This window comes from Falco rusticolus, chromosome Z, assembly GCF_015220075.1.
Source record: "Falco rusticolus isolate bFalRus1 chromosome Z, bFalRus1.pri, whole genome shotgun sequence".
Classification (NCBI taxonomy): domain Eukaryota; kingdom Metazoa; phylum Chordata; class Aves; order Falconiformes; family Falconidae; genus Falco; species Falco rusticolus.
Window position 1 is genome coordinate 31783907 of NC_051210.1, and position 23693 is coordinate 31807599.

General features: G+C 43.9%; 1 protein-coding gene across 4 annotated transcripts in view; it reads right to left on the reverse strand.

Moving 5' to 3' along the window:
- NRG1 (neuregulin 1) overlaps positions 1-23693 on the reverse strand; it is a 303231-nt gene that overhangs the window by 94783 nt on the left and 184755 nt on the right. The window contains exons 1-2 of one of the 4 annotated variants that reach the window (XM_037374390.1): positions 15092-15378; positions 13972-14662 (exon numbers count right to left, since the gene is read on the reverse strand). The exons of 1 other annotated variant lie outside the window; for it this stretch is intronic. In XM_037374390.1, coding sequence (XP_037230287.1) covers positions 13972-14599 — 628 coding nt within the window. In that variant the 5' untranslated portion in view covers positions 14600-14662; positions 15092-15378. Of the gene's footprint in view, positions 1-13971; positions 15379-23693 lie in introns of those variants that run through there. 2 more of the 4 variants (XM_037374389.1, XM_037374393.1) reach the window with 2 other exon arrangements.

Here is a 23693-nt window from a genome sequence, read left to right on the forward strand (position 1 = left end):
CATGGGTGTTCAGAGAGTGCTTACATCCCTTCTCCTCCTACCTCTAAGGTCTGCCTTTTTGCCCGATGAGCTGGAGCCATCCCTGCACTGCGTATTCATCAGATGCCTGCACCCTCCCTGCGCAGTGCTGTGGGGACTGCCTGCCCTCCTGGCCACAGGGCTGGTACCCTGCCACTGGCACAGCGATGCTGCAGCAGACCCTTCACAGATCCTCTTCCTCCCCACCGCTGCAGTCCTCTGTCCAGCAGAGCCTGGGCTCCTTCCTGCCCCAGCCCAAGCAGGACAGCCACACAGTGACTGCTGCCCGGGAAGACAAGGAGGGTGACATTGCTTTGTGTAAGTCAAGCCTGCTAAATTTAATGGGGCTCCGTGGGCGGCTGAGGAACTGAGGTCTGGATGTATGCTATACACCAGACAGTGAAAAAAGAGCTATGGGAGCAGGCAGTGTTTAAAACGACCAGCTAATTTTGTGTATTTATGCACAAAAATTGAAACTGGCAAAAATTTGGAAAGAAACAATCAATCTCTGTTAAAAACAAACAAAAAAATGAAAACAAAACCAGAAACCAGAAACAAATGCAAACAAACAGGTCCCGCAGCTGGTTGAGGTTCAGCCAAAGGGTGAACAAGTCTTTGATATTCAAAGCTCTCAACTTTACGAAATGTGATCCCCAGACTTTGGCTAAATTGTCAATTGTCAAATGTCAATGAAGTGCAATGTTGCTTTTTTTTTTTTTTTTTTCCCCTCTGAAGGAAGCCATTAGTTAACAGTCTATTACATTCAATGAAACTGTGACAGAAAAACAGCCTAACTTGAAATGTCAGGATCTGATTTCTTTTTTACATTTATTTTATTTCATCCATTTTTGGCGATAAATGCCAGAAAGGAATGTCTCATAACAGTGAACACGTATTGTCTTCCTGTGTATTTGAAACAATATTTCTTATCACAAATAAAAAAACCCCAACCCTATGGAATGGAAAGATTCCAGAATTATTTTGGTTTTGTTGTATCTTTCTGCAACCATACTTACTACGCTTTATTTGTGAGTTTTCTCCCCCTTCTTTCTGGATTTTCATTAGTACGTGCTACCCTTTAAAGAGAGGACAGTTGCCTCTCAGGCTGTGGGACTTCATTCTTGGTGCTGCCACAGGTTTACTCTGTGATTATGGGTAAATCACAGAGGCCTCTGCAAGAGAAGCTGTTGGCACTCGGAGGCTGTGAATTCATCCAAGCAAGGCAAAACATTTGTAAACTGTCAGCTACGACGTTATTATTGACTCACGCGCTGTGAAACGGGGCCGGTGAGTATATTTTGTTAGTTCTCTCTCAGGCTTGTAATGGATATGAGTGCAGGCTGCTGTCAAAATGTGTGTTGGGGGCTGTCAGTGGAAGATCACTATGTTAAGGTTCTCTTTGTCTCATGCCATACAAACTGGGGTCCTAGTTGGTCCTGCAGAGTGCTTTGCCAATGCCAGAAGCAATATTGCAAGCCTCACAGCACCAGCCCTATGGCAATGTGGACTAACAGCGCTAACAAAATTGTCATTACATCTCCAGCAACACCCTTCTCTACTTGCAGGTCTGGATGTTCCCACTCCCTGACGCTTTCAAAGGAGAAGGTGGAGTGCCAACCACAGCACAGCTCAGGAATATCTGCCCCCCATCCTGAAACCTGAACAACCTCCCCAGGATCTCAGTACTGTTCAGCACAGAGCCTGAGGGGCTGGCATGCACCACAGTGACATTTCAATCACAGTTGCCATTTCCCTTCAGACTGAAGCCCATTAGCTGCTAAACTGGCTGCTTCCTGGTGCTCAGCTGAAGGAAGCACTTTGTTGGAAGTATAATCAATCTTACCACAAAACTCTGGCTGGTACTCTCTCAGGTGATTAAACAGTCACATAGGGGAAAAATGACACAATTCAAGGGTTGCTCTTAACTGAGCTAGGACATGAAAAATGTAAAGTGTCACTAATTACTTAGATCTCCTTACATCACCACCCCCCAAAAGAAGCCATGAAGCACAGCCCCTCCATGATGGACTTATGCATAATTCAAAACATGAACCGTGTTCAGGAGCAGATCTCTAGGTCCGAGTCTGCTGAGAATGCCAAGCAGCATGAGCTTGAAGGCTTCTCAAGCAATGAAAAGGGCAGACCACTAACAGTGTGAGAAAATGAAGCACAAGAAAGGTTGAGGCTGAGATCACACATGGGAAGCCACAAGTACTGACAACTTTAAAAGCTCTGTTAGTAAATGAACATCTCCAGAAGCTCTCATAGTTGTACTGATACCTCTAGATTTGTAATCCTGCTACATAGCCTTCTTATGCTTTATGAATATTCACCGTATAGGTTCCCACAAGAATGGAACATAATGCTTTTTAAATTAGCAGAATTTAAAGCAGAATTAGTGTTAGATTTCAAATGGTCATTCCAAAATTTTGAACGATCATTCCAAGGTTGCTTCTGTTTTCACATGTAAGCCCAGGGAGGTTGAACTGCAACTGGAAAGGTAAGAGAGCATTTTCAATCCCGAACTACCACAAGGTTAAACAAAGGCCAGTGCAGCCGAATTGCCCATTAGTTTTCAGTGAAAACTAGAATCAGCATGTAGGTAAAGATTCATCTGGGGTAATTATTGTCACCATGGAGAAATCTGTATTCACCCAAAGTCACTACAGGGTGGGATTTGAATTTGCATGATGAGATTAGAATACAAATCAGTCACCTGGGGTAGCAAGTTACTGTGGTGCAGTTGGTGACATTACTGGTTGGGACACACTTTCTTCCCATGGAGTTGGTGGAGGTCAGTTAACCCCCAAAGTAAAAATTCCAGCAGTCAAACAGGCTTAGTCTTAAAAAACGGTGGTTAATTTCTAGCTTGAATAATCTCTTTTCAGACCACTCTCACATGATGCAGTGTTTCCTTGCCAGATCTAAACACCCCAGGTTTTCTCTAATATGACCTGTCATTGCACAGAAGTCATGGTCAAGTTATTTGTCTCATCTTTCTCTACTGTCTGACATTTCAGTCTTCCTCTGCAGGGGTAGTATTTACATGACCTGAACAACGTTTGTAAGCTGTGTTTTTTCAAAACTTTGTCAGTGTTTCTGCTAAGTCATCATTTTGGAATAATTATTAGGAATATTTTGTCATTATGCCATCACCATTTGTAAAACAGTAACATATGAGGATTAATATATGAATGAAATGCAAGTTTACATCAGACAGTGGTGATATTATACCCATTTGTTAAAATCAATGTGTGTTAGCATCCTGAAAGTATTAGTAACAGCCCTGAGAAGACATTACAGATAACCTGCAAAAGCAAAAGCAGAACATAACCACGTATTACTCTGCAACTTGGGGAACCTGCTAGATACCTCTTAGAGGCAGGTCAAAATTCTTCTTTGAATGCTGGCATATTGACATGCTATGCCCACTGGACCTCAGTCCTGCTGAGGAAGTGTCCATATATTTTATCATTTTCTTTGTCTTCAGCCCCCTCCCCTGCCAGTTTCTGCCTGGCTAAGTGGCTTCAGGGAACTGATACTTCCTCTGATTCACAGCTAGTAAGTCTGCTTCCTGGGCTTGTAGCAGTTATCTGAATATACTGACAAAACATGTCCTTTTAATCCTTCCTCCAAATTTGGAGCAGGAAAAACTATGCACACTAAACAATTGATTAGCAACTATTAGGAAAACTACAGCGTTGCTTGAAAAGCTACTTACATCTGCGAGATGTCCATTAATCTCTACAGCATGGTAAATTCAAATGCTTGGAGCTAGCAAGCAACAGGGAGGTTGCTAGCCATGTTCTTGAATATTCACATGTTCAAAAATTAGTCTATTTGTTTGCTTTACTGGCCAGATACCATTTTTCAAAGTAAAGGAGAATTTTGAGGTATCCTTCTGTTAACTGACTTTGAAGAAAAGACTCCCTGAGCTAATGCATTTATTGGCTTTTTGACCCTGAAACATGGCCTTTCTTTGCTCACAAACAGCATACATAGCTGTATGTCCCAAAAATCACATAGCTGAAGAAGTTTGCAAAGATTATTGCTGATAACCTTCAAAGTCTGTTCACATTATCAATAAATCAAAGTCTCCAAAAGGTATGGTGGGCTGACTAACCTCCGTGAGGCAATGGCTGGAGTGCACCAAGGGCGTTTGAACACAGTGACAGGGGGAAATTTGGTAACAGAGAGACAAATTGCAGCACAGGCAGAGCAGAGTGGCTCCAACCCTCAGTGAAGCTGGGGAAAGTAGGGTACAAAGGCCACTACCTTGGATCTCAGCATCAGTGAGAAGCCTGGACTTGTCATGGCTGGATGGCAAGAGGATCTGCCCTGCAGAGGTTTTGTTAGAAATGCAGCAAGGCCAAAGAATGAATGATTAGATTGCATTCACAGTGCAACCCCTCAGCAAGGGGAAGAGCTGCTTCAGGATCTCCTGCGAGTTCCAGGCAGACTGCAGGTACCTGTGGCATTGGGGAACAGATTTTTCCTGCTTTCTTCCAGTCAAGAAACAGTCAGACCTCCCCTGCTCTCCTGTGCTTGGCAGATATAACCACTTTTTCCCAGTTTCCTGGCACTTTCCTGGCTACCTAATGATGTTCCTCTCTTGCAAGTATGAACTCAAGCCTCTTCAAGCCCCTGTATCAAGACAGCAGGAAGCCTTTTGTCACCCCCCTTAGTTTGTACTCTTTAATTCCTAAAACCCTAACAACACACTCAGTAGTTTGTTCCCTGAGCAGCTCAGACTACATACAGAAATGGACATTCTTCCTTTCCTCTGCAGTTTTCTGTCTCATCATGATAAACTTCATTTCCCTTGCTAAAGCAGTATTACCTTCACACTGCTAACTGTTCTGCTGAGCACACCCACAGCCCAAGAAAGCTGTTCTGAAAATATAAAAATGTTTTGAAAATCCCGGCTATCTTGAAATTACTAGCTATTGTGACTTTCTTGATATGTTCATGCTCCTTAATTCCCATGTCCTGTGATGATAAAAGGTGCTGGGCACCATGCAACCTCATGAAGCTGAGTCCATGGAGCAGACCCACTGCAGAACAGAAATGCAAAAGAATCTATCACATAAGCGAAGAGTCTTTCAGCTGGGTAGACAGGACTGATGCACAAAACCAAAATCCTTCCCTCCCACAAAACCACGCTCTGGGGGTGTTTCTGTTTTTGGAAGGAAGAATCAAATGCTGGAGGATCTGAGATAATAAACTGAATGAGGGCAAACTGATGCAATGGTCCTTGGGAGACTTGGGAAAAGTGTCAGCAGGGCACAGAGGGAGAAATCTTTGAAAGCATGAGCAGAAGTCAAGTGAATAGCGGAGCCTGCACAGTTAAAACCATTGAGCTGACCTCCTGTGGACCCAAGAAGCCTTGCAGAGGGCATCCTTCAGAGCAGGACAGAACCAGGTGGGGAATAAGAGATCTGGAGCTAAACTCCTCCTAAAATACACACAGCACTGCCAAGACTGGGTGATATTTGTCTTTTCTTCCTTTGACTGGCTGTTAGGATTATTGTTCCAACCCAGTAAGAAGCAGCATGTGACCTTGGGGGTCGGGAAGCAGGACAGTGAGGGCTCTTGCATGTGTGAGACAGGGGTCTGCTGTTCCGTCTGAACATTATTACTGATTTACCTCTTAAAATATAAAACAGGCACTGGTGGTACTTCATGCATCTTGAGTGCTTCTGAACAGCGACCAAGCTACTGAACAGATTTTGTTGTCCTTTGCTGGGATTTTGGACTAGCCCATGTGTAAGTATCATATCAAAATTATAGCCCTATTTATCTGAAAACTAAGAAAGCGTGAAGGGGGATGAAATAATTCAAGGACAGAAAACAATTCCCTCCATGGGGAGAATTATGGAGCTCAGCCTGCCTGTTCTGTCAAAAAGGCTTATCCAAAGGTGAGCTGATTACAGTGTATATGCACCTTTGTGAGGGGAAAATACATGGCATGGGAGATATTTTTAATCTAGGAGAGAGCGGTGTAAATGAATGAATGGCCAGAATACAAACACATATTTTTACAAAGTCAAAGTAGGCGGTTCTGTTTAAAAAAGAAGCTAGAATAAGGGAAAAGGCAGATTTTATCTTGTTCTCAGTCTTCACACCACAACTGATGGGGCTCTGGAAGAAACCTTAGTCAGGAAGATATTCTATATCAAGTGGGTCATAGACCAGAGCATCCCAGTGCTCTGCTAGGTCTTACAGGGCTACAGAACCTCAGAACTTTTATGCCAGTGAAAATTCAGGCCATTTGATTCAAGTTGAAAACCTAATTTAATTTTCCAAATACCTTTTATCACGGAAAAGAGTAAGATTCCCTTCCTGAGATGCGGTTCCAGCATCTTTACACTGGCTTCCAGTTACCATCTTAGAAAATTCAAGTAATCTTTTATCAGCTTGGAGTGGTTTGGGTTTTTTTTTCTTTTTTTTGTATAAAAGAAAGGCTTTGAACAAGCTTGATACTCTTTTTTATCTCCTTTGATCTGTCTAATCACATGAATTAATTGACTGTTAAAAATTGTAAAATTCAAATATCTTTCAGGAATTCCACAGAAATACTGAACTATGTCACGAATCATGCTTAAGATCATAGCTTCATATACTCCCCCCATGCCATGTGACTACCAACCCAGTATTGATTTCCTTTCATCTCAAAAACTGAAACGATATTCATTGCCAGAATAAAAAGCTGTCTGAGTTATGAGAATGCACTGCCAGCAGGTTCCAGGATGAAGCATAGATATAAAAAAGAAAAAGTGGGGGAGGGGGTAGTGAAAGCGTATGTGAAAAAGCTGAATATACTCTGCAAGAAGATGTATATTAAAATAAGGCTTTCATAATAAAACAATACAGGAGCAAAGATAACAGATGGATGCCACAATACTGATCTTGTCCAGAGCTGGATGGACCTTGCCTCTGGTTTAGCTTAGAGTAGCCCTGAGTTGTGGTCAGTCTTGTCCCACTGGATTTGTTCCTGCCCATTTTTCCCCAGCTAAAACCTTTTCTTTTGTCTCAGTGACTAAGGCTCTACTGGGGATAGGGAAGGAGGATGGGAGACAGGATGAGACAGGACAGGGTGTATATAAGCACACATTACATTGCTCGAAAATGATGCATAGGTTTTCTCCCTTTCTGCTTTCAAGAGCTCTGCAATTGCCAAACAATGGTCATGCTCAGGGACTTGAGTCCAGTGTGTACGTCCTGCTGAGGCTGGTACTTCATACAATATTTTGACGTGAAATATCAAGATGTGATTCACAGTGTCACTCTCCAGGAAACTGGGCTCCCTGCAGTACAAATAGTAAAGGTAGCCAGTGTGTCCACTATAAAGCAAGTGACAGAAAGACAGCACCTGCTCCTCTTCACAGTCTGCCTGGGGAACGAGAAGGCAGAAGCCCTTAGCAGGAGACACTCTAAAATTACCTACCTGTCTCCTAAGTTACACACTGTGACTCAGTCCCTCCTTGATTTCATGTGGCCTGAACACGACCTGAAGCACAAAGACTCCTGCTTTGCTTGACTTGGTACCTCGTGACAAAAAAGACATCTCTGGGCCCAAACAGATCTGTACTCCTCAAAGAAGCCTCTCTTCCCTCATTCAGAGAAAGCCTTTTCTCCAAATGCTGCTCCATCTTAGTTAAGCAAGCTTTTTCTTTTCAGAAGTCTTTTATCATCTTCTGTGGCATCTTCTAGGGCTGTCTGACCTTTCCTGACAGAAATCCAGAGCAGTCTCTGCCCAGGTACTGTCTGCAGTAGATTGGCATCCCATGTGCTCTCCCTGCACCAGCTGTCTCATTGCGTTGCTATTGATTCCTAGGTGGATTTCTGCAGCAAATCTATTGCATTTCCATTAGCAAGACTTGAAATGATGAAAATGGTCATTTATATCATTCCGGCTCTGCATCACAATTAACCTGCTACTTAGCCTCCAGCAAGCCAAACTCTGCTTTCTCATCTGATGCTAAGAAAGTTCCCCAAGGTTTCTTTGCACCCAAAACTTAGGTACTGCAAATCTGAGGTGGGCTGCTGTGCGTGTTTATTTGTAGTGCATGAACAGGAAATAAAACATTTCACTTAAGAATACAATAGATACTGAAGGAGGATAATTTCGGTGCCCTGCAGTGGAAACCCAAACCCTGGGTTTCGTTATGACGTCAATTATTAATCAGTTTTGCTTAGAATTTTATGATGCAGTACGGTCCCAGATGTCATTTTTAATAAAGAAAAAATGGCCATATACTCCATATATCTTTTGTATTTTCTATATGCACGTACACATAAGTATATAAATGAGGAGGGATACCATGCAAAAGTTCTGTGTAGCATGAATATATGACTTATTCTCAGTGAAGTTTACAAAGTAAAATCAAGCTTTTAAAAATATACACAAGTGCAGACTACTCTTTTGCACTGAGAAATTCAGACCGTTAAGAGAAAATACTTTGGGAAATGCTGCCTTTCATGTTCTGCTCATGATGCATGGTGCATGGAAGAAAAACCACACCCATGAGGTAGTTTTGAAAGCCAAGAATATGGGGTGCCTGTCCAAGAGAAAGAAATGCAGGACTAATTAGTTCAGTCCTCTGCATGTGAAGTAAAAGAACTGTTTCTATGCAAGCAAAACATGTTTAAAAGGGGGATGGTAGGGATACAAAAAGAAACAAAACAATAAATTTCTCTGAACAAACTCTGTGGTCCTTGAGGGCATTTTAAAGACAGTGTGGCTAACTGGGTGGGGAAAAGGAAGTCTCAGCTATCAGTTCAGAAGGCTTAATGGACCTGAACTTCTTAAAAATCACCACATCTTAGGCATCCCACTCCTTCAGTCCCAATCCCACTTTCCTCTGAGTGTCCCTGTCACAAGTACATACATCTGTAAGCTGCCATGACCTTTGGGACAGCAGAGAAAGAAGTGTTCCAGGGAAATACAGACTGGCTGGCTCAGTACAGTGGCACTTGCTTTATTGCTGCTTGTTAATGGAGGCCCGGTTGTGTCTCCAGGGCCTACTGAGATCAGCATCTCTTTATTACACTCTTGAGTTAGGCTCAGAACCTGTCTGGTATCTTAACCATGATTAATTATAACTTCCCTGTGACAAGACATTGTTAATTCACAGGACACATCAAAGAAAAGCCATGGCTTTTAAAACAAGTCTTCATATTGTGTAGCAGACTACACAACTTAGAAACTGAATTGCAAGGTTAGTGTCCCTATAGACTCGTTGGAGAAAGAGAGTTACTCCTGCTAGAGCCACACTGGGAATTGCCTGGGGGAGGTCTCTTCCTTTATGCTGAAGAGGAAACTTAAGGCCGCCTAGCTTCCTAATGTAGGCACTTAAGTCAGGTGTCTGAAGATAGTCAACATCAATAAATGTATCAGAAATGGAGCAACATCTGCTTTAAGGTGCTCTCCTCCTACATCTTCAAGCTTCGGGGGAAAAGCAAACTCCCTGGTGGTGCTGCCCTGCATAATAACAGTGAGTATAGAAAAGGCTGGTGTATAGCCTGTGTTGTGTCTTTTGCCCTCCCCTCCTGTGAGTACAGTCCCCTGTGGCTCTCCGAGACATCCCTGACCTTGATGCTTTCAGAGGCTGACAAGCATGGACTCAACCCTACAGTGTTGTGCTGGGGATTTGAACTGCAGAGCATAGGTCAGAATTAGACTGTTTCAATAAAAAGAGCAAACATTGAAGCTGCAAACCCTCTCTGTCCATAAATTGGAGCTTTCAGCTGGGCTGCAGCACCTATAACTGGAGGGAAAGGCTTCCTCCAGCCTGCCGCAGAGGTATAACGCAGACCTTCAGAGATGACTGTGTGTAGGAGAAAGGACATCAAATGCAGGGCTCAGAAAGAACAAGAGGAAGTGAAAGATGCAGAGGGAAATAGCAAGGAATATTTATAGCATGATACCAAAAGAAGGGACAGGCTAGTTTTCTTTCCATTTCCCCCCATCCCTACCTCTAAAAAGACACAATAAATACAACCATTTTGCCTGGATAACTTTGGAGAGGAGCTGAGACCTTTTCCTAGGTAAACACTCACTAGCATTCCTCAGAGGCACTCTTTTAACACTTTTTCCACTGAGGGTGAGAAAGCAGCAGCCTTTGCTGGTGCTGACCCAGCACACCTGAAGTGGCAGCAGAAATCAGAAACACAAGAGAGCAGTCCCAGTCAGGGGTGGCTGACAACACTGCACAGACCTTTCTCTGCTTTGCCACATTTTCCAGGTGATGGCCAGCACCAGTGAGGCAGAAGGGAGCCCTGCCTGCCCCCAAGGGGCATGCACAGGTCTGGTGCTGCACCCACCCACTCAACTCTGAATGTTATGGCCATCACAGCTTGGTGGGCACAAAGGCAGGGAGATGCAGACATGCTTGCTAGCCATCCGTTCGCCACCAGTATGGCACAAGGTGTGCAGGTGGTTTGTCAGCGCACGGCACCTGAGGTGGCCAGGGAAGCCACAAGTGAAAAGGACAGAGAGGCAGTGTGGATGTGCTGCCAGGGAAGTGCATCCTCTGGACCCTGCTCTCTGCTGGGACTTTTGCTCTGCTCACAGGGAAACCCACTCCAGCAGAGTCCTTGTGCTGTGGTCTGTCTCCTGCTTTTTGCTTGCCTTGTGGCACTTCACCAAATCAGAAGAGCCATGATCCCAAAGCCAAGGGCTCAGGCACCTCTGCTTGAGGGCAGAGCCAAAATGCAGGAGTGCTGCAATCCTTTGGCAGAGCTGTAACTCCAGAAAGGCAACCCCGCATGGATCTTTTGTGGGAAATCTGCTTAAACAGAAAGAGAAGGGAAGTGGGAAGACCTGTAAGGACGGGAGTGCTTGCTTTTCAGAGGTACAGATGCAGTTATTACAGAAACACAGTTCTGTAAAGGTGATGGTGTAGGAAGAAGTAAAATTTGGCTCTAAACTGTGCTGACGCTTCTATAATCTGCATGTCCTCTCAGAGAGAGGGAGATTGTAGGTTACTCTGTACTATTATATGCCACTTGTAATGAAATCTTCTCTGTTGTAATTATGCTAAGATTGACACTCTCTCTAAATATGGGAATGCTTTAGAACAGTTAGTTTTCCCTTCTGTTTCAGCAAATGAGAAATGATATTACTGTACAAAACATAAACCAAACTGAAAAGAAGAGATTATTTCTTTACTGATAAAGGGGAAAGTATAGTAATAAGAGTGAGACAAGTCTTGAATCTAATGCACCAGACACAATTACTAGGATTGTCTCTCTCCTGCTTTCTCTCCCAGGCTCCAGGAGAAAGAAGAATCAATTAGCTCTCTGCAGACTATGACCTTGAAGGATACAGCTTTAAGGGGAATATGCTGAGTAAGACAGACAAGAGAGGAGAAGAAGAGAAAAGGATTTGGAAACTCATTGAAGGGCTTGGTTCAGAAACAATGCATCAACCACAGAATATGAGATAGGTCAATTCATTTTTATTTCTGCACTGGAAAAAAAAAAATATCAGCACAGAAGGGGCTTTCTGGGAACAAGTTACCTCACTCTGCCTGAAATTAAAAAAAGGACACTGAGAGGCAAAAGAAGGGACAATCCAGTTTGCAGATTCTACTTTCCAAGCTATGTGAGAATTTTATAACTGTCAAAGGCATTCATAAAAAAAAAATAAAATCGCTGATGCAATCTGTCATCCTCTCCAACAAATCTTGCTCTACATAAAACAATGATGTGTTTGAAATGCAGCTGTTCCAAAAACCCCAAGACAGTGCTTTTAGAGCTGTCCAAAAAGTTCTTTTCATGCCTGCTTGAATTTTTAGGCAGATTTTTTGCTACTTTTTGTACTTTTCCAGCTATATTTTCTGATTTTTCTTTGCAGGGAACTCCAGCCCCTTACCATAGTCAGAATTATGTGTCACAGTCAGAATACTGTCTACACAACTTTCTCCCTCAGAGCAACCCAAACCTGACCTACTGCCAGTTCTTCCTCTCCTTTCAGTCTGTATCTGGAAGTCTACGATGACTTAAAGCACATTTATCTTCAGAAAATTAAGGCAACAGTAAAAAAAACCCAACAACTAAACACAATCGCCTAATTTCTGGACAACCATTTATTTCCCAGATGTGAGCAGATCTGAATGCACATAATGGCTTTTTGTCAGTGACTGCTCCAAAGATTCTTTTTTCCCCCTCTTTCATTTACTTCATAGATGAAGTTAGCATGTCATTGATAAAGGTTTGCTTCACATGTGGAAATTCAAGAGAATGAGTGGTGTTGTCCTGGAATAACTATCTTTTGGTTACTTCTCCATCTCACATGAAAGAGGCCATTTTGACTGGATGGTGGTCCCTGGTCACTTTATAAAGTAAAAAGTGCTGTTATATTTTTAATAACACAATATATTTACACTATAAAAATATTTTCTGCATCAGCAATAATAAAAAAAATCACTTAATATGGTTCTATATAACTTCAAAGGTGGTTAAGTGACCCAATAATTCAAGTAATGTCTTACCTACCACAGACAAAGCCCCCTGTCATTTAACTGTGCAGCAGTATCTCTCTATTAGTCGCTTTCCATCAGACAAATTACTTCTAATCCAAAGACTGGTTGTCACCCATTATCTAAGCCAAAGGCAGCAAGGTTTTCATAGGAATGCTTATGATTTTCTTTCAGTGATTCTGGAATTGCTGTTCAGGACTGAGTCTCAGCTGAAAGGATTGCCACTGAAATCACTGCAGTTATGCTCATTTTCACGGCAAGGTGGCCGGCCCAAAATGTAAACCTAATCCAATTCCCACATATCTATACTGAGTCCAGTCCTGGTGGAGCTAAACTTAGTAGCAAACTTCTGGTCATTTCAGGGCTCCAGGGTGACATCCAGTATGTGCCACCTACAAGGTGACCATCCTGTGGCATTACAGTGAAGGCATGAGGGAGAATAAATGAGATGGGGTCCTGCAAAGCAATTTGCAAGGAACACTGTTCCTCATTCTGGTCACTGCAGATTTCCAAAAGAAACCTCAGCCCTGTGCTCTTGACACAACGGCATGCTCCCTTCTCTTGTACTAGAGTTACACAGCTCAGGAATTGCTGGCTTGATCTGTGCCAGATTTGATGGGTTAAAATGATGAATGTCAAAGAAATTACACTTCAGCAATGCAGTATTTTGATGCTTTATGATCACTAGTGAGAAAATAATACAGGTACCTTGGGTATTTTTTGCTTTAAGGATGAGCAAAGACTAACTTGGGAACTGATCCCTCCTGCACTTGCAAAAATGCTTTCCTGAAATGCCCCACAAAAGTCTATGCGGCAATGTCTGAGAAACAGGTTCAGCAAGAATCAGCTCCTAGAGCAGGGAAAAGATGCAGAGAAATGTGTGCTATGCTCTTAAGAGAAAGGGAAAGATCATAAGCTAGCTGATAAATTAATAATTCCCAGTCTCTAACTGCTTCAAATACACTGTCGCTTTCTCCCCACTGTTCTTCCTGAGTGTTTCAGGAGGATGATAGGGTTGTTTGCCAGCAACAGACTTCAGTAAGGAGGTTGCAGAAGTGCTCTGCAGGCAAGGCAAAGAAAATGAACACGGAAGATCCAGCACAGGACACAAATCAAATTTATAAGAAAAATATGCTGACAGACCATGTGGAATAGCTATCAGATAAACCCTTGAAGTAAATAACATAGTTCCCTACAAGTGGATGCAGAGAAAAGGTTGGTGCTGGCACTTTACAAAGGTCCCAAATGAAAAGCCCTCTTGCTTGCTGTACATACCTTAGTTCTAAGTTCAGAGGCCCCTAGGTGCTCTCCTCAGAAGGTAACCCATGCTATAGCCATCTTAGCACATTTAAGCTTTGCATGCCAATCACATCTTCCTTGAGGACAGCTGCAGAACAGTTAAGTGGCTTTTTTTTTTTTTTTTCTTTTGTGGAAGGGGAAAACAAAGAAACACATAGCTTCTACTTACAAAGTTTTGGAGCAGTTTGGAGATTGGTTTCTGTTGCTTGCGCCTGAGACGCTGTGGTAGGCTCCAGGGCAGGTGGTGACAGCGAAGGTGCGGCAGAGGACAAGAACCCAACATCTAGGATGCGGTTATACAGAGAAGGCTGGAGGAACGGTTTGGAGGGCAGGAGCGAGCTGTCACTTTGCACTGTCACTTCAGCCTTGCTCTTGGGGCTAGGTACAGGGAAGGCTGAGGCATACACCTCCGAAGGCACCCAGGCAGACAGAGCTGTAGGATCCACAGCGCTCTTTTGGTCTTGTCCTATCCTCCCAGGGTCAAGGTGGGTGGGAGAGTCATACTCAAAAATCTTGTCCACAAAGACCCACTTGAGGCCAGCAATGCAGAGGCAAAGGCTGAGCAGGCAAGCCAGGATAGGGGCGATGCAGATCTTTTCAGAGTTGAGGCAGCCCTTCAGTCGCTCTGCCTCCAGGCACACACAGCAGGTTGCGGCAAGGCCTGCTATCCCCTTGACCCTCCTGTCCTCTCTTTGGGTGCCCGGCATGTTCTCCTCAGCCGGGAGCCCTTCAAGGGATGTATCAGGGCTCAGCTGAGCTGAGGGGCTGGGGAAAGTGTCAGCAGCTACTTCAGACATGTTTAAGCATCAGCTCTCAAACAGCTCACCTCCAAAAGGCCTTAACTCTATCACAGTCCATTACTGTGAGACACAGACAAAAAGAGATGGTAGTAATAGTCACAGTGCTCTGCAAAAATCACAGAGTGGGAGTCAACAAAAGGTCCAAGCTCAGCAACATCATCCAAACGGGGAGAGGAGTAACACACAGGAAAAATTAGACACCCCCCCCTGCCCCCCCTGCCCCAGAGCCCTCTGTCACTCTCTCTGCCTCTCTGAAGCAAGAGTAGCCTTGCAATTACTCAGCTTCTGTTTGCCAGCCACTTATATTCCTTAAACGCCTCTCAAGCAATTCCAGCTCTTCTGTGGGAGGGAAGAAACATCCCCCCAAAAGCAAGCACAACAAAACAAAACAGGGGAAGGAGGGTGATGAGAGAAAGAAAACCACAAACACCAAACAAATTGACCAGATTAAGTGAACCAGTAGCCCAGAGCGAAAGGCAAGACTCTCACCTTGAGCATCTGAGGCTGGTATCTGCTTAGACGAGGAAAACAATTGTCATGCGGTAGAAGGAGCAAAAGCAAAATCTGTAACAACAGCGGCAGCGGTAGAAGTGACAGTAGCAGCAGCATCCTGTCGTGTTACAGCGGCGGCTGAAAGAGGCTGAATCATTACAGAGCAGCAGGTGCTCGCTGTCTGAGCATCACTGCAAACAATATCATTACACAGAGGTTTGAAAGGAACAGCGATGCCAAGACGGTGGTAACTCCCTTTCTCTCCCCTCCCTCTTTGTCCTTCTTGAGCGCTCATTCACTTTCCTCCTTCCCCCCCACCCCCCCCAGCCCACCCCCCCACCCCCCGCCCCGCTCCCCCAGCCCCCTCGCAGCCTGTTTCCCTGTTGTACAGACTCGATCCTTCCTTCCCTACCCCACCCCCCGCCCTCTGCAGGGCTGGTCTGAGGGAAATCAGTACACCCAGCAACGCAGGACTGTCAGTGACTTCCTATTTTATCCAATTAGGAGGAATAAAGGCCATCAAATCAAAGGGAGGGAGCAGGCAGGAGTTGCGCGTCCGCCCGCTCCCTCTCTCCAGCCCGAGCGCGGCCGGAGGCGGCGGCCATCGATGGCACGGTCCTGCGGCGGGGACCGGGTGTCGGTGGGAGCTCTTTGGGCTGGCCTGGGCTCGCTCAGTCTGATACCCGATCTCTCCCGGGGGAAGACTGCTTTCCAGCAGCAGTTTCTCCCTGCCTGACACCTAGAGACAGATTTTCTTTCCAAGCCCCTGAGTAAGTTTTGTTTGCTAGGAATAGTGCTAACATGCATCTTGGGTCTAGCAAAGGAAGAAAAAACCCCAAAACCCAACAAAACCCAAACCAAAAAACATTCCCACCTCTGGCAAATTTGCATTCAAGTCATTGCAAAGAGGTTTGCATATTTTTTTTTTTTCATTTTCTACTTTCTAACCTCCTTTCCAAAACCCTCCAAAACAAAAAAAAGCAGGGCTTCACGCTAAAGCCAGCTCCTGAACATACTTTTTAAGAGCTTGTATGCTGCTAGCATATATCCTTACTCCCCTTCAGACTTAAAATTCTTTGATATTATATATATTATTTTATTTAATTATTAACAAGACTTCCACTTTGTTCTTAAATTTGCCTGTCATTCCTCACCTCCACCAATACCTAGCATTAACTCCCATTTCCTCCAGTGCACTGTAATTCAGGGATAAATCAACAATCCAGTTAACATAATGAAAGTAGGATTAGAACCAGCTCTATTGCCAGTCTCTTTTGCCTCCCACAGAAAAGTAGGCCTATGTAACAAAAACAGACATATATATAAAAGGAGAGGGTCTTTTAGCACAATTTCCAGTTCCTTGGACTTTGTGACAAGATTTGCATTCAAAATTTGGCAGCATGAATGTCCCTTTCTCCTTAGTATAAATGGCTGCAGGATGCATAGGGAAACAAAGAATCAAGTGCTGCAAGATGCTCTGAAATAATTTTTGCTGGTACTGTCATTAGGTGTCTGAAAGGTAATTTACTTTGTAGTTATATACTTTCAGTAGAGACGAAAAAGATGTCTGTTTCTGCCCATCTCCTCCCCCTTCCTCCAGCTCCCCCACCCTGCCCCGACTTCCACAGAAACTTTGGTAACATTCACATAAAAAAGGTTTATCAAAATCTCAGTGAATTCCATAATGTTTTCACAGACTCTCATGTCAAGGGCTAACTGATGTTTGCCTGATCACAAAGCTTCCTGTGAGGCTGTAGTAGTAGCCAACAGAAGTAATCACAATGCTACTACATTCAAGTGTGCGGAGAATTAACCTTAAAGCACAACCAGCAATCACACTCCCTGGAAGAATGTAAAAAGATAAATCATCATACAATCTAATCTACATTACCACTGAAGTGTCTGGTCCTCAGGTTAATGATGTGATCAGTAACCTCAGACAGAACGAACAGCTTGCATTGCATATTTACATACATGGCTCCTCTTATTACAAAGCAGTTGTGCTCCTGAGCTGGTAATATTCTGCATGAGTGCAGCCTCTTTCAGGTATCTCAAACCCTACTTCAAACAGCAGTAGCAACACAGCCAGATTGCCATGACAGCTGTGGTGGTCTGTGGGTAAAAATAAGCAAGGATTCTAGGGAAAGGATGTATAATTTATTAGATTAACTGATAAATCTGGGAAACCCAGACATAGTTTAGCACACACAAGTTGCCTCTCAGGTGTGAAGCTGAATCATCGCTCTTCAAAGCAGAGTGCAAGTTGAGAACCAGCTGGGAATATTTTCATTGCACAGATGAGATACTGCAGCATCTGAGTGCTTGGCACAAATTTTTAAAAGTGTCTTGCCTTGCCTTCTTTATCCATGTCTAATTTTTCAACCTTTCTATTTCCAGTAAGACAATTTTCCCTGCTGAAGCTGCTCTGAGTTTGTGTTTAATCCACCGACCTGTCCACATCTTCTCTGCAATGGCTTTCCAGGCAAACTACCTGTGTTCAATATTGCCCTGTAATCTTCACTAATCTCCAGCCTATCCACAGTAACTGTTCTTTAAATTATGTTTCTGCTTTGCTCACATCTTTCTGGTGCTGAGGTGAACAGAAATGCACCTTCCTTACAAGGGTTGCCATGAAGTTAGAGCAATTATGCGCAATGCTACATAGCTGGACCGAGGAATGAGTTACTGCCCGTTCAGACCATCTCTGCATGCGCAGTGCCCCGTGAAACCTCAGAGCCTCTTGTCCCAGGAGCTTGGTGGGGACGCTTGCAGGCGCTTCCCTGCATGTGGAGGCATCATCCCCCTTCTGACCCTGCTGCCGGAGGGGCGGTGAGCTTGCAGGGACTGGGGAAGCACTCTGCCAAAGGGGTCTTGCTTGCTTCCCCCTCCACGAGCCCTCCTGGCTAAAAGGAGCTAGGATAGCTTCTGCTACCTCCCTTGTTTTTCACGCTCTCCTCCACTGGCAAGGGCCCAGCCTGCCTGCACCATCTCCTCCCGACTGGCAGCCACCTCCAGCCCCTCCCGCCGCCTCCGCGGCCGCAGCATCTCTGTGGGACCTGGCTCCCTTCCAGGCTGCAGTACCCTCCTCTGCTGCGTGTCCCTTCCCCCGCGGCACCTCCAGACCTGGCGCCCAGTCTGCCTGCTTCAGCACTACTCACATCTCCTCCTCCTCACGTCCCCCTCCCCACGGAAGCCTGCACAGCTGCTTCACGCTCCCACCCCAGCTGGAGCTGCAGGGTGCTGGGGCTTGCGGCGAGAGGAGCAGGGCGGCACCCTGCCCTCGGAGGTGCCTGGCGGCTGCCCTTACTGCCCGGCCAGCAAGGGAGGAAGGCAGCGCTGGCGGCCAGGCTGCTTCCCTGCCCCCGCCGCACACGCGGCCCACGCCAGGGCCGGGATGCTGCCTGCCCGTGATGCTGCAGCCCCACACCGCAAAGGGCTGGCTCCTCTAGGGACCTTTCAGGCAAAATTGCAACCCCATGCTCTTCACTGTGGCCGGGTTGGTAAGGGAGCGTACTGCCTTCCATGCCAGCTCTTGTGGCTGCTGTAAAGGCTCATGGTCTCTTGCTTTGGGTCTGAAGACATGATTGTAAACTGAAGGTACAATTCACTGGTTTTGTGGGTCCTTTCTGCTACCCTCCCCCAAAGCAATGCAGAAATACCTTCCTGCAGCTGTGCTTTTGAACCACTTGCCTTTCTGTAGTGACATGCTAGCACTGGCATGCTGTGCTTAAACATGGGTTCTGGCCCAGGCTGGAGGAGATGAGTGCCTTGGAAAAGAGCCAGCAACTGGTTAATAGAAAGGGAGACCTTGGAAGAAAACAAGAGGAAACATGACCTTGGAGGTAACACAGTTTTACTAGGGTAGCCCATTGGTAGGCAATATAGAAGGATAAGGAAGAAAATTACTTGCCTGTTTGTAATTAGGTTAAGTCTTTGTGCCAAGATTTGTTTCTGATTATTATGTGGTTTGGGTCTCTTTGGCTTAGAGGAAAAAAGTAGTTTGATTCTACAGTAATGAAGCTAATCTGTGACTGAGATTTGGACTTTTGCCATAAGTGACAGGTTGAAACTCAGAGGCTCACAAAACTGTAATTTTATTTTGTGGAGTGTTTTTGCAAAGAATCAAGTGTTATTTTGCTAAGTTCCACTCCCAAAAGACTCAAGGAGAGACACAAATTCAAAGTCAGCATGAACCTCCAGCCTGTGATGAGGATGAATAAGCTTTATCTGTTCCACCATTTTTACAGATGCTAAAATGAAGTTTATTTTATATTACCAAACTGCAAAGGACTGCTCTCTCTGGTCAGCCATGAAGATGTAAATGAAGCTTAAATAGATGTGTGATCTCTACTGACAACATCCTGCAAATTAGAGCAGCAACTACCATTTAACTCAGCTGACCCTTCAGTCATGCCATAACCAGACCCAAATCTGCTGAAGGTTTTGGAAATCAGGCTTGGTGAGTCATTCTCGTGGAAGCCGTTGGATTTCAAACATCCATCTGCTTTAAATACAGTCCCAGTAGTCCGCAAAAAGGTTCTCTAAGAATTGCCTACTTTCTTGTAGCTACTGGGACATTAGGAAAGCAAAGTATGTCTTCACAAGTGGTTATTCATGGCTGTCCTGGATCACAGCTTAAGAAGAATGCTCAGAGGACCAGACATCAGTGCAGGCCAAGTGATCTCCCCCTAGACCACTGCTTTTCTTGAAGAATATAGAAATTCTTCAGAAAGAAGCACGCAGCAATATGGGGCATCAGCTGCTCCATGATGTGTTTGATTGCACTCCCTTTTTTTCCATGCACTGAGAAATTAAAAGCATTGAAACCAAGAACCTTAAAAGAAAAAAAAAGTGCATGTTCATTAACAAGAGATTGATGAGGAAGGTAAAAGGATCTCTTTTTATTGATTGCAGGCACTTTCTTCAAATTAAATAAGCGCACTATTTAAAGACGGGGGCTGAGGGCGATCCAAAGCAAGTGAGCAATCCCAATAAGCGACATCACTGCCAGCAGTCATGGTGTGGGAAAAGTGGGCTATCACACATAGTGCAAACGATTCATTTATTCCTCCTTTTACTGTTTCATCAACCTCCCCTCCTTAATCCGTTTGGATTGATGCCAGCACTCTGTCCCCTTGAGTCCTTCCAAAAGCCTTCACTAAAACCATCATCTCTCAGCTCAAATGGCACAAGGAGAAAAATTCATTTTGCTTCTATACTGGTTCTGTCACTGCAACTGCAAATGTTAAAATGGGACAGGATGTCACATACACACACACATATCCCTTTTTTTACCTGATGGAAAGCAAACAGGATATGTGTGTTAGTGCTGTTTGTATGTCTCTGACCATTCCCACCACTTTTTCCCCATTTATATTTTTTAAACCCTCTGGTCACTTGCAGCCATGTGTGACTGAGGAGAAGGAACATCAAGACAGTAAGAAAGTGCAGGAAAATATGGCCAGTAAAAATACAAACCCTTAAGCACATATTCAGCCTTGGGCACAAGGATAAATACATCAATGTCAGCAGAATTATTGGTGTGATTAATTCATTTGGTGTAAGAGGGCTGCTGTGGGAAGACTCCCTGCCCTCAGTCAATACAGGAGAAGGGACATGAGGAGGCTGTATCCAAACCATTCCTGTACCCTCAAGCCAAGAAAATTATACTGGAATTATTGCACTGCCCATGCAGGTGTGTCAGAAGCCAGATCCTCACACTAGTACATTTCTTGCAAAATGTCTGGAGTGCAGAATACAAACTTGAGTGCTTGTGAAAATATTTGGGAGAGCTGAAGTTGCCTCTGTGGCAGCGTTTTCTGTATTGACATCACACATGCACATTTACTTACACCAGGAACATGCTTTCTGTAAGTCCAATAGTTGTGGCTTGCAGAAACAGTGATTTAAAAAAATAACACAACTACAATAGCCGTTTCAAGTGATGTTTATACTTTAAATAGCTACAGTCAGTAATTGAAACTGAAAACTGCCATAAAAGAGGCTGTTGTTTCAGGGGAACCAAAAGGTTTTCTGAGTCTTTTCATCTTCAAGTGAAATGTGAGGCACTGAGTTTCTTTCATCCTAATCAAAAGCAGAGCTAGTGGCACTACACGAGACACAGAAATCTAACATCAAACCATGATTGTCAGGGGTTTTCATCAATGGCACTGACTCATTCCCTCAGCCTCCGCTCAGTCACAAAACTGGGATGAGCCCTGCCACTGTTCAGGCTAATGACAATTAGCTCTGATGTGGTAAAGGAGCGTTTAAGAGATGCAAAGACATGTAATGTGCCCAGCTAGGCAATCCTGCCTGAGGGCAGAAGCAACAGAAGAAAGACCATGTGCAGTTTTCTGGGTTTTGTTTTTTTGTTTTCTTGTAGGTTTTTTTTCAGATCTGGCACCATCTTCACCCCATCACTGGAGTCTGCAGGAGACCTGCTGGGTAATTGCGATTATTTGTTTTCACAGTGAAGCAGTGAGCTGGGGCAGAATTGTAGTCAGAGGGCCCAGGCTTGCTCATTAACTCCCACCCACTTTAGTGCTCAAATGCATCTGTGCATCTGCATCTGAGCAGCTTTATTTAGATGGAGGAAATTCCTCAGGCTGTTGATGGGACAGTGGCAACACTGCTACTTTGCACATGGCTAAGCAGGATTTTGTGCCGGCCAGCCTTCATATCCACAGTACTGCTGCTGCTGGAGGAGTCACTGGACACTGATAACTTGAGTAAAGGCCCCGAAAGCCCTGAATCAAGGAATTATCCCTCCTGCTTTGACCCCTGGTTAACAAAGTACTTAAATGTGCATGGAGTTAAAGAAGTGGTGAAATGTCTTCCTGATTAGAGATGGGCTACATCATATATCTAAGTGCCTTTTTGAATCAGAGCCTAATTCAGGAACTGAAAAGGTATTTTGGAGTCTAGTGCTGTGGTTTCATGATAAGCAGTTTGGCTGCAATATCATCCTTTTCCCTGTCCTCCCCTTCTTTTTGCTCCCGCTGTTCTGTCACCTGCGCTAATTCAGTAATGTTGTTCATGTGGCCAGGCTCTCAACTGGATAAAAGAACTGATTTCTGACTTGAAAAGAATTTATTTTAAGATTCTTTTTTAATGGGTAAGCCTATCAGCTAATTCCTAGTCTGGGCCCATAAACGTATTTAAGCTGGAAAAATGGGGACAGGGCCATGTTCCAGAGGAAAAAAATCCTTGACCTTGTCCTCCCACCAAAGACTTTGTGCAGTGAAACCATGACCCAAGGCCCTTCCTGAAGATGATCCCAACAACATACCTGTTATTCAGAAAAATCTTGACACTACTTACTGTACTTTTCATTTTTTGTGAAGACAGAACTATTTTTGTACCTGCACATATTCCCAGCTGCTGTTGTTTAAAACTTAATGCGTCAAACTTTACTTCACTTTGAAGTGTTGAATGCAAAATCTCAACTACACATGGACTTTTTCATAAAGTAACTCCCTAGCATATGTATATTCAATAGGGTTTTTTATTAGAAAAAAAAGGAAGAAGTCAAAGACATAGAGACAGCCTACCGCATGGAAGAATTTCTGTATCATTAAATAAATGGGTATTAATGGTAGGACATTGACATATTACTGGCTTAGATTTGTAAAGTACATCTTACAGTAGTTACACATTCAGAATCTGCAAGCTTCAGAATTTTGCTCACAGAAAATGATTTCAGCACAAGAGCTGGTTTGCTTAGCAGCTTTCTGCAAATACCCCTAAATAATGAATTTAATCTACCTTATCCTAAATCAAGATATTAATTCAATTACATTGGTTTGTTCAGCTCTAGTCATGTCTACATGCAGCCTGATTATGCTCAGGTTAGTAGAATTGATATGTTTCCTGTTTAAAGTAGATAAGCAACACAGTATTATAAGTGCAAAAATTCCAACAATAACAAAAGCGACAGCTCTTATCATGCCTCAGAATCCTAGCATCATCAAGGACATTTAATATTTAATATTCTTTCTTAGTGCATTCAGAAAGCCATAGAAGGCATGAATCACTCCTTTGGCATAGCTTGAAAACTTTGTCAATTTCCAGAAAATAATTAAGAATTCAAATTAGTATGACAAAGGAGATTTTATGTCTAGTCATGAGTTTTCAGTAGTCTAATCAAATACAGGTTTTATTACATACCTATGTTTTGAATGCAAACCCAAGCCTGTGTTTTAAGACGTCTTGCATATCTTCCTCACCCCTGCGCCCAAGCTCTTTGTGCTATGTAATGTCTGGCACAAAAGCAAAACTTGCACCTTTTAGAAACCAAAATGTGAATTGAAATAAGGTAGGTAACTCTTCTCATATGTAGAAATTTAGAGTTCCTGCATCAGTTTGGTCTTATGAAAAGCAGGAGTGGAAAACAGCAGAGAGGAAACTCTGAAACCTTAAAGAAATCTGCACTCTCATTTCATTGATTCCATTCAAAGCTACAGGCCAGACCCTGTGCTGCTCTAGACACCAAGCAGACCCTTACATGAGGGTAAAATGGGTTGTTTATAACTTGTTTGTGTTTAACACACAGGTATGCGCAGTGCAGGGCAATGTGGCTCGTTGCTGCTGGATTGTG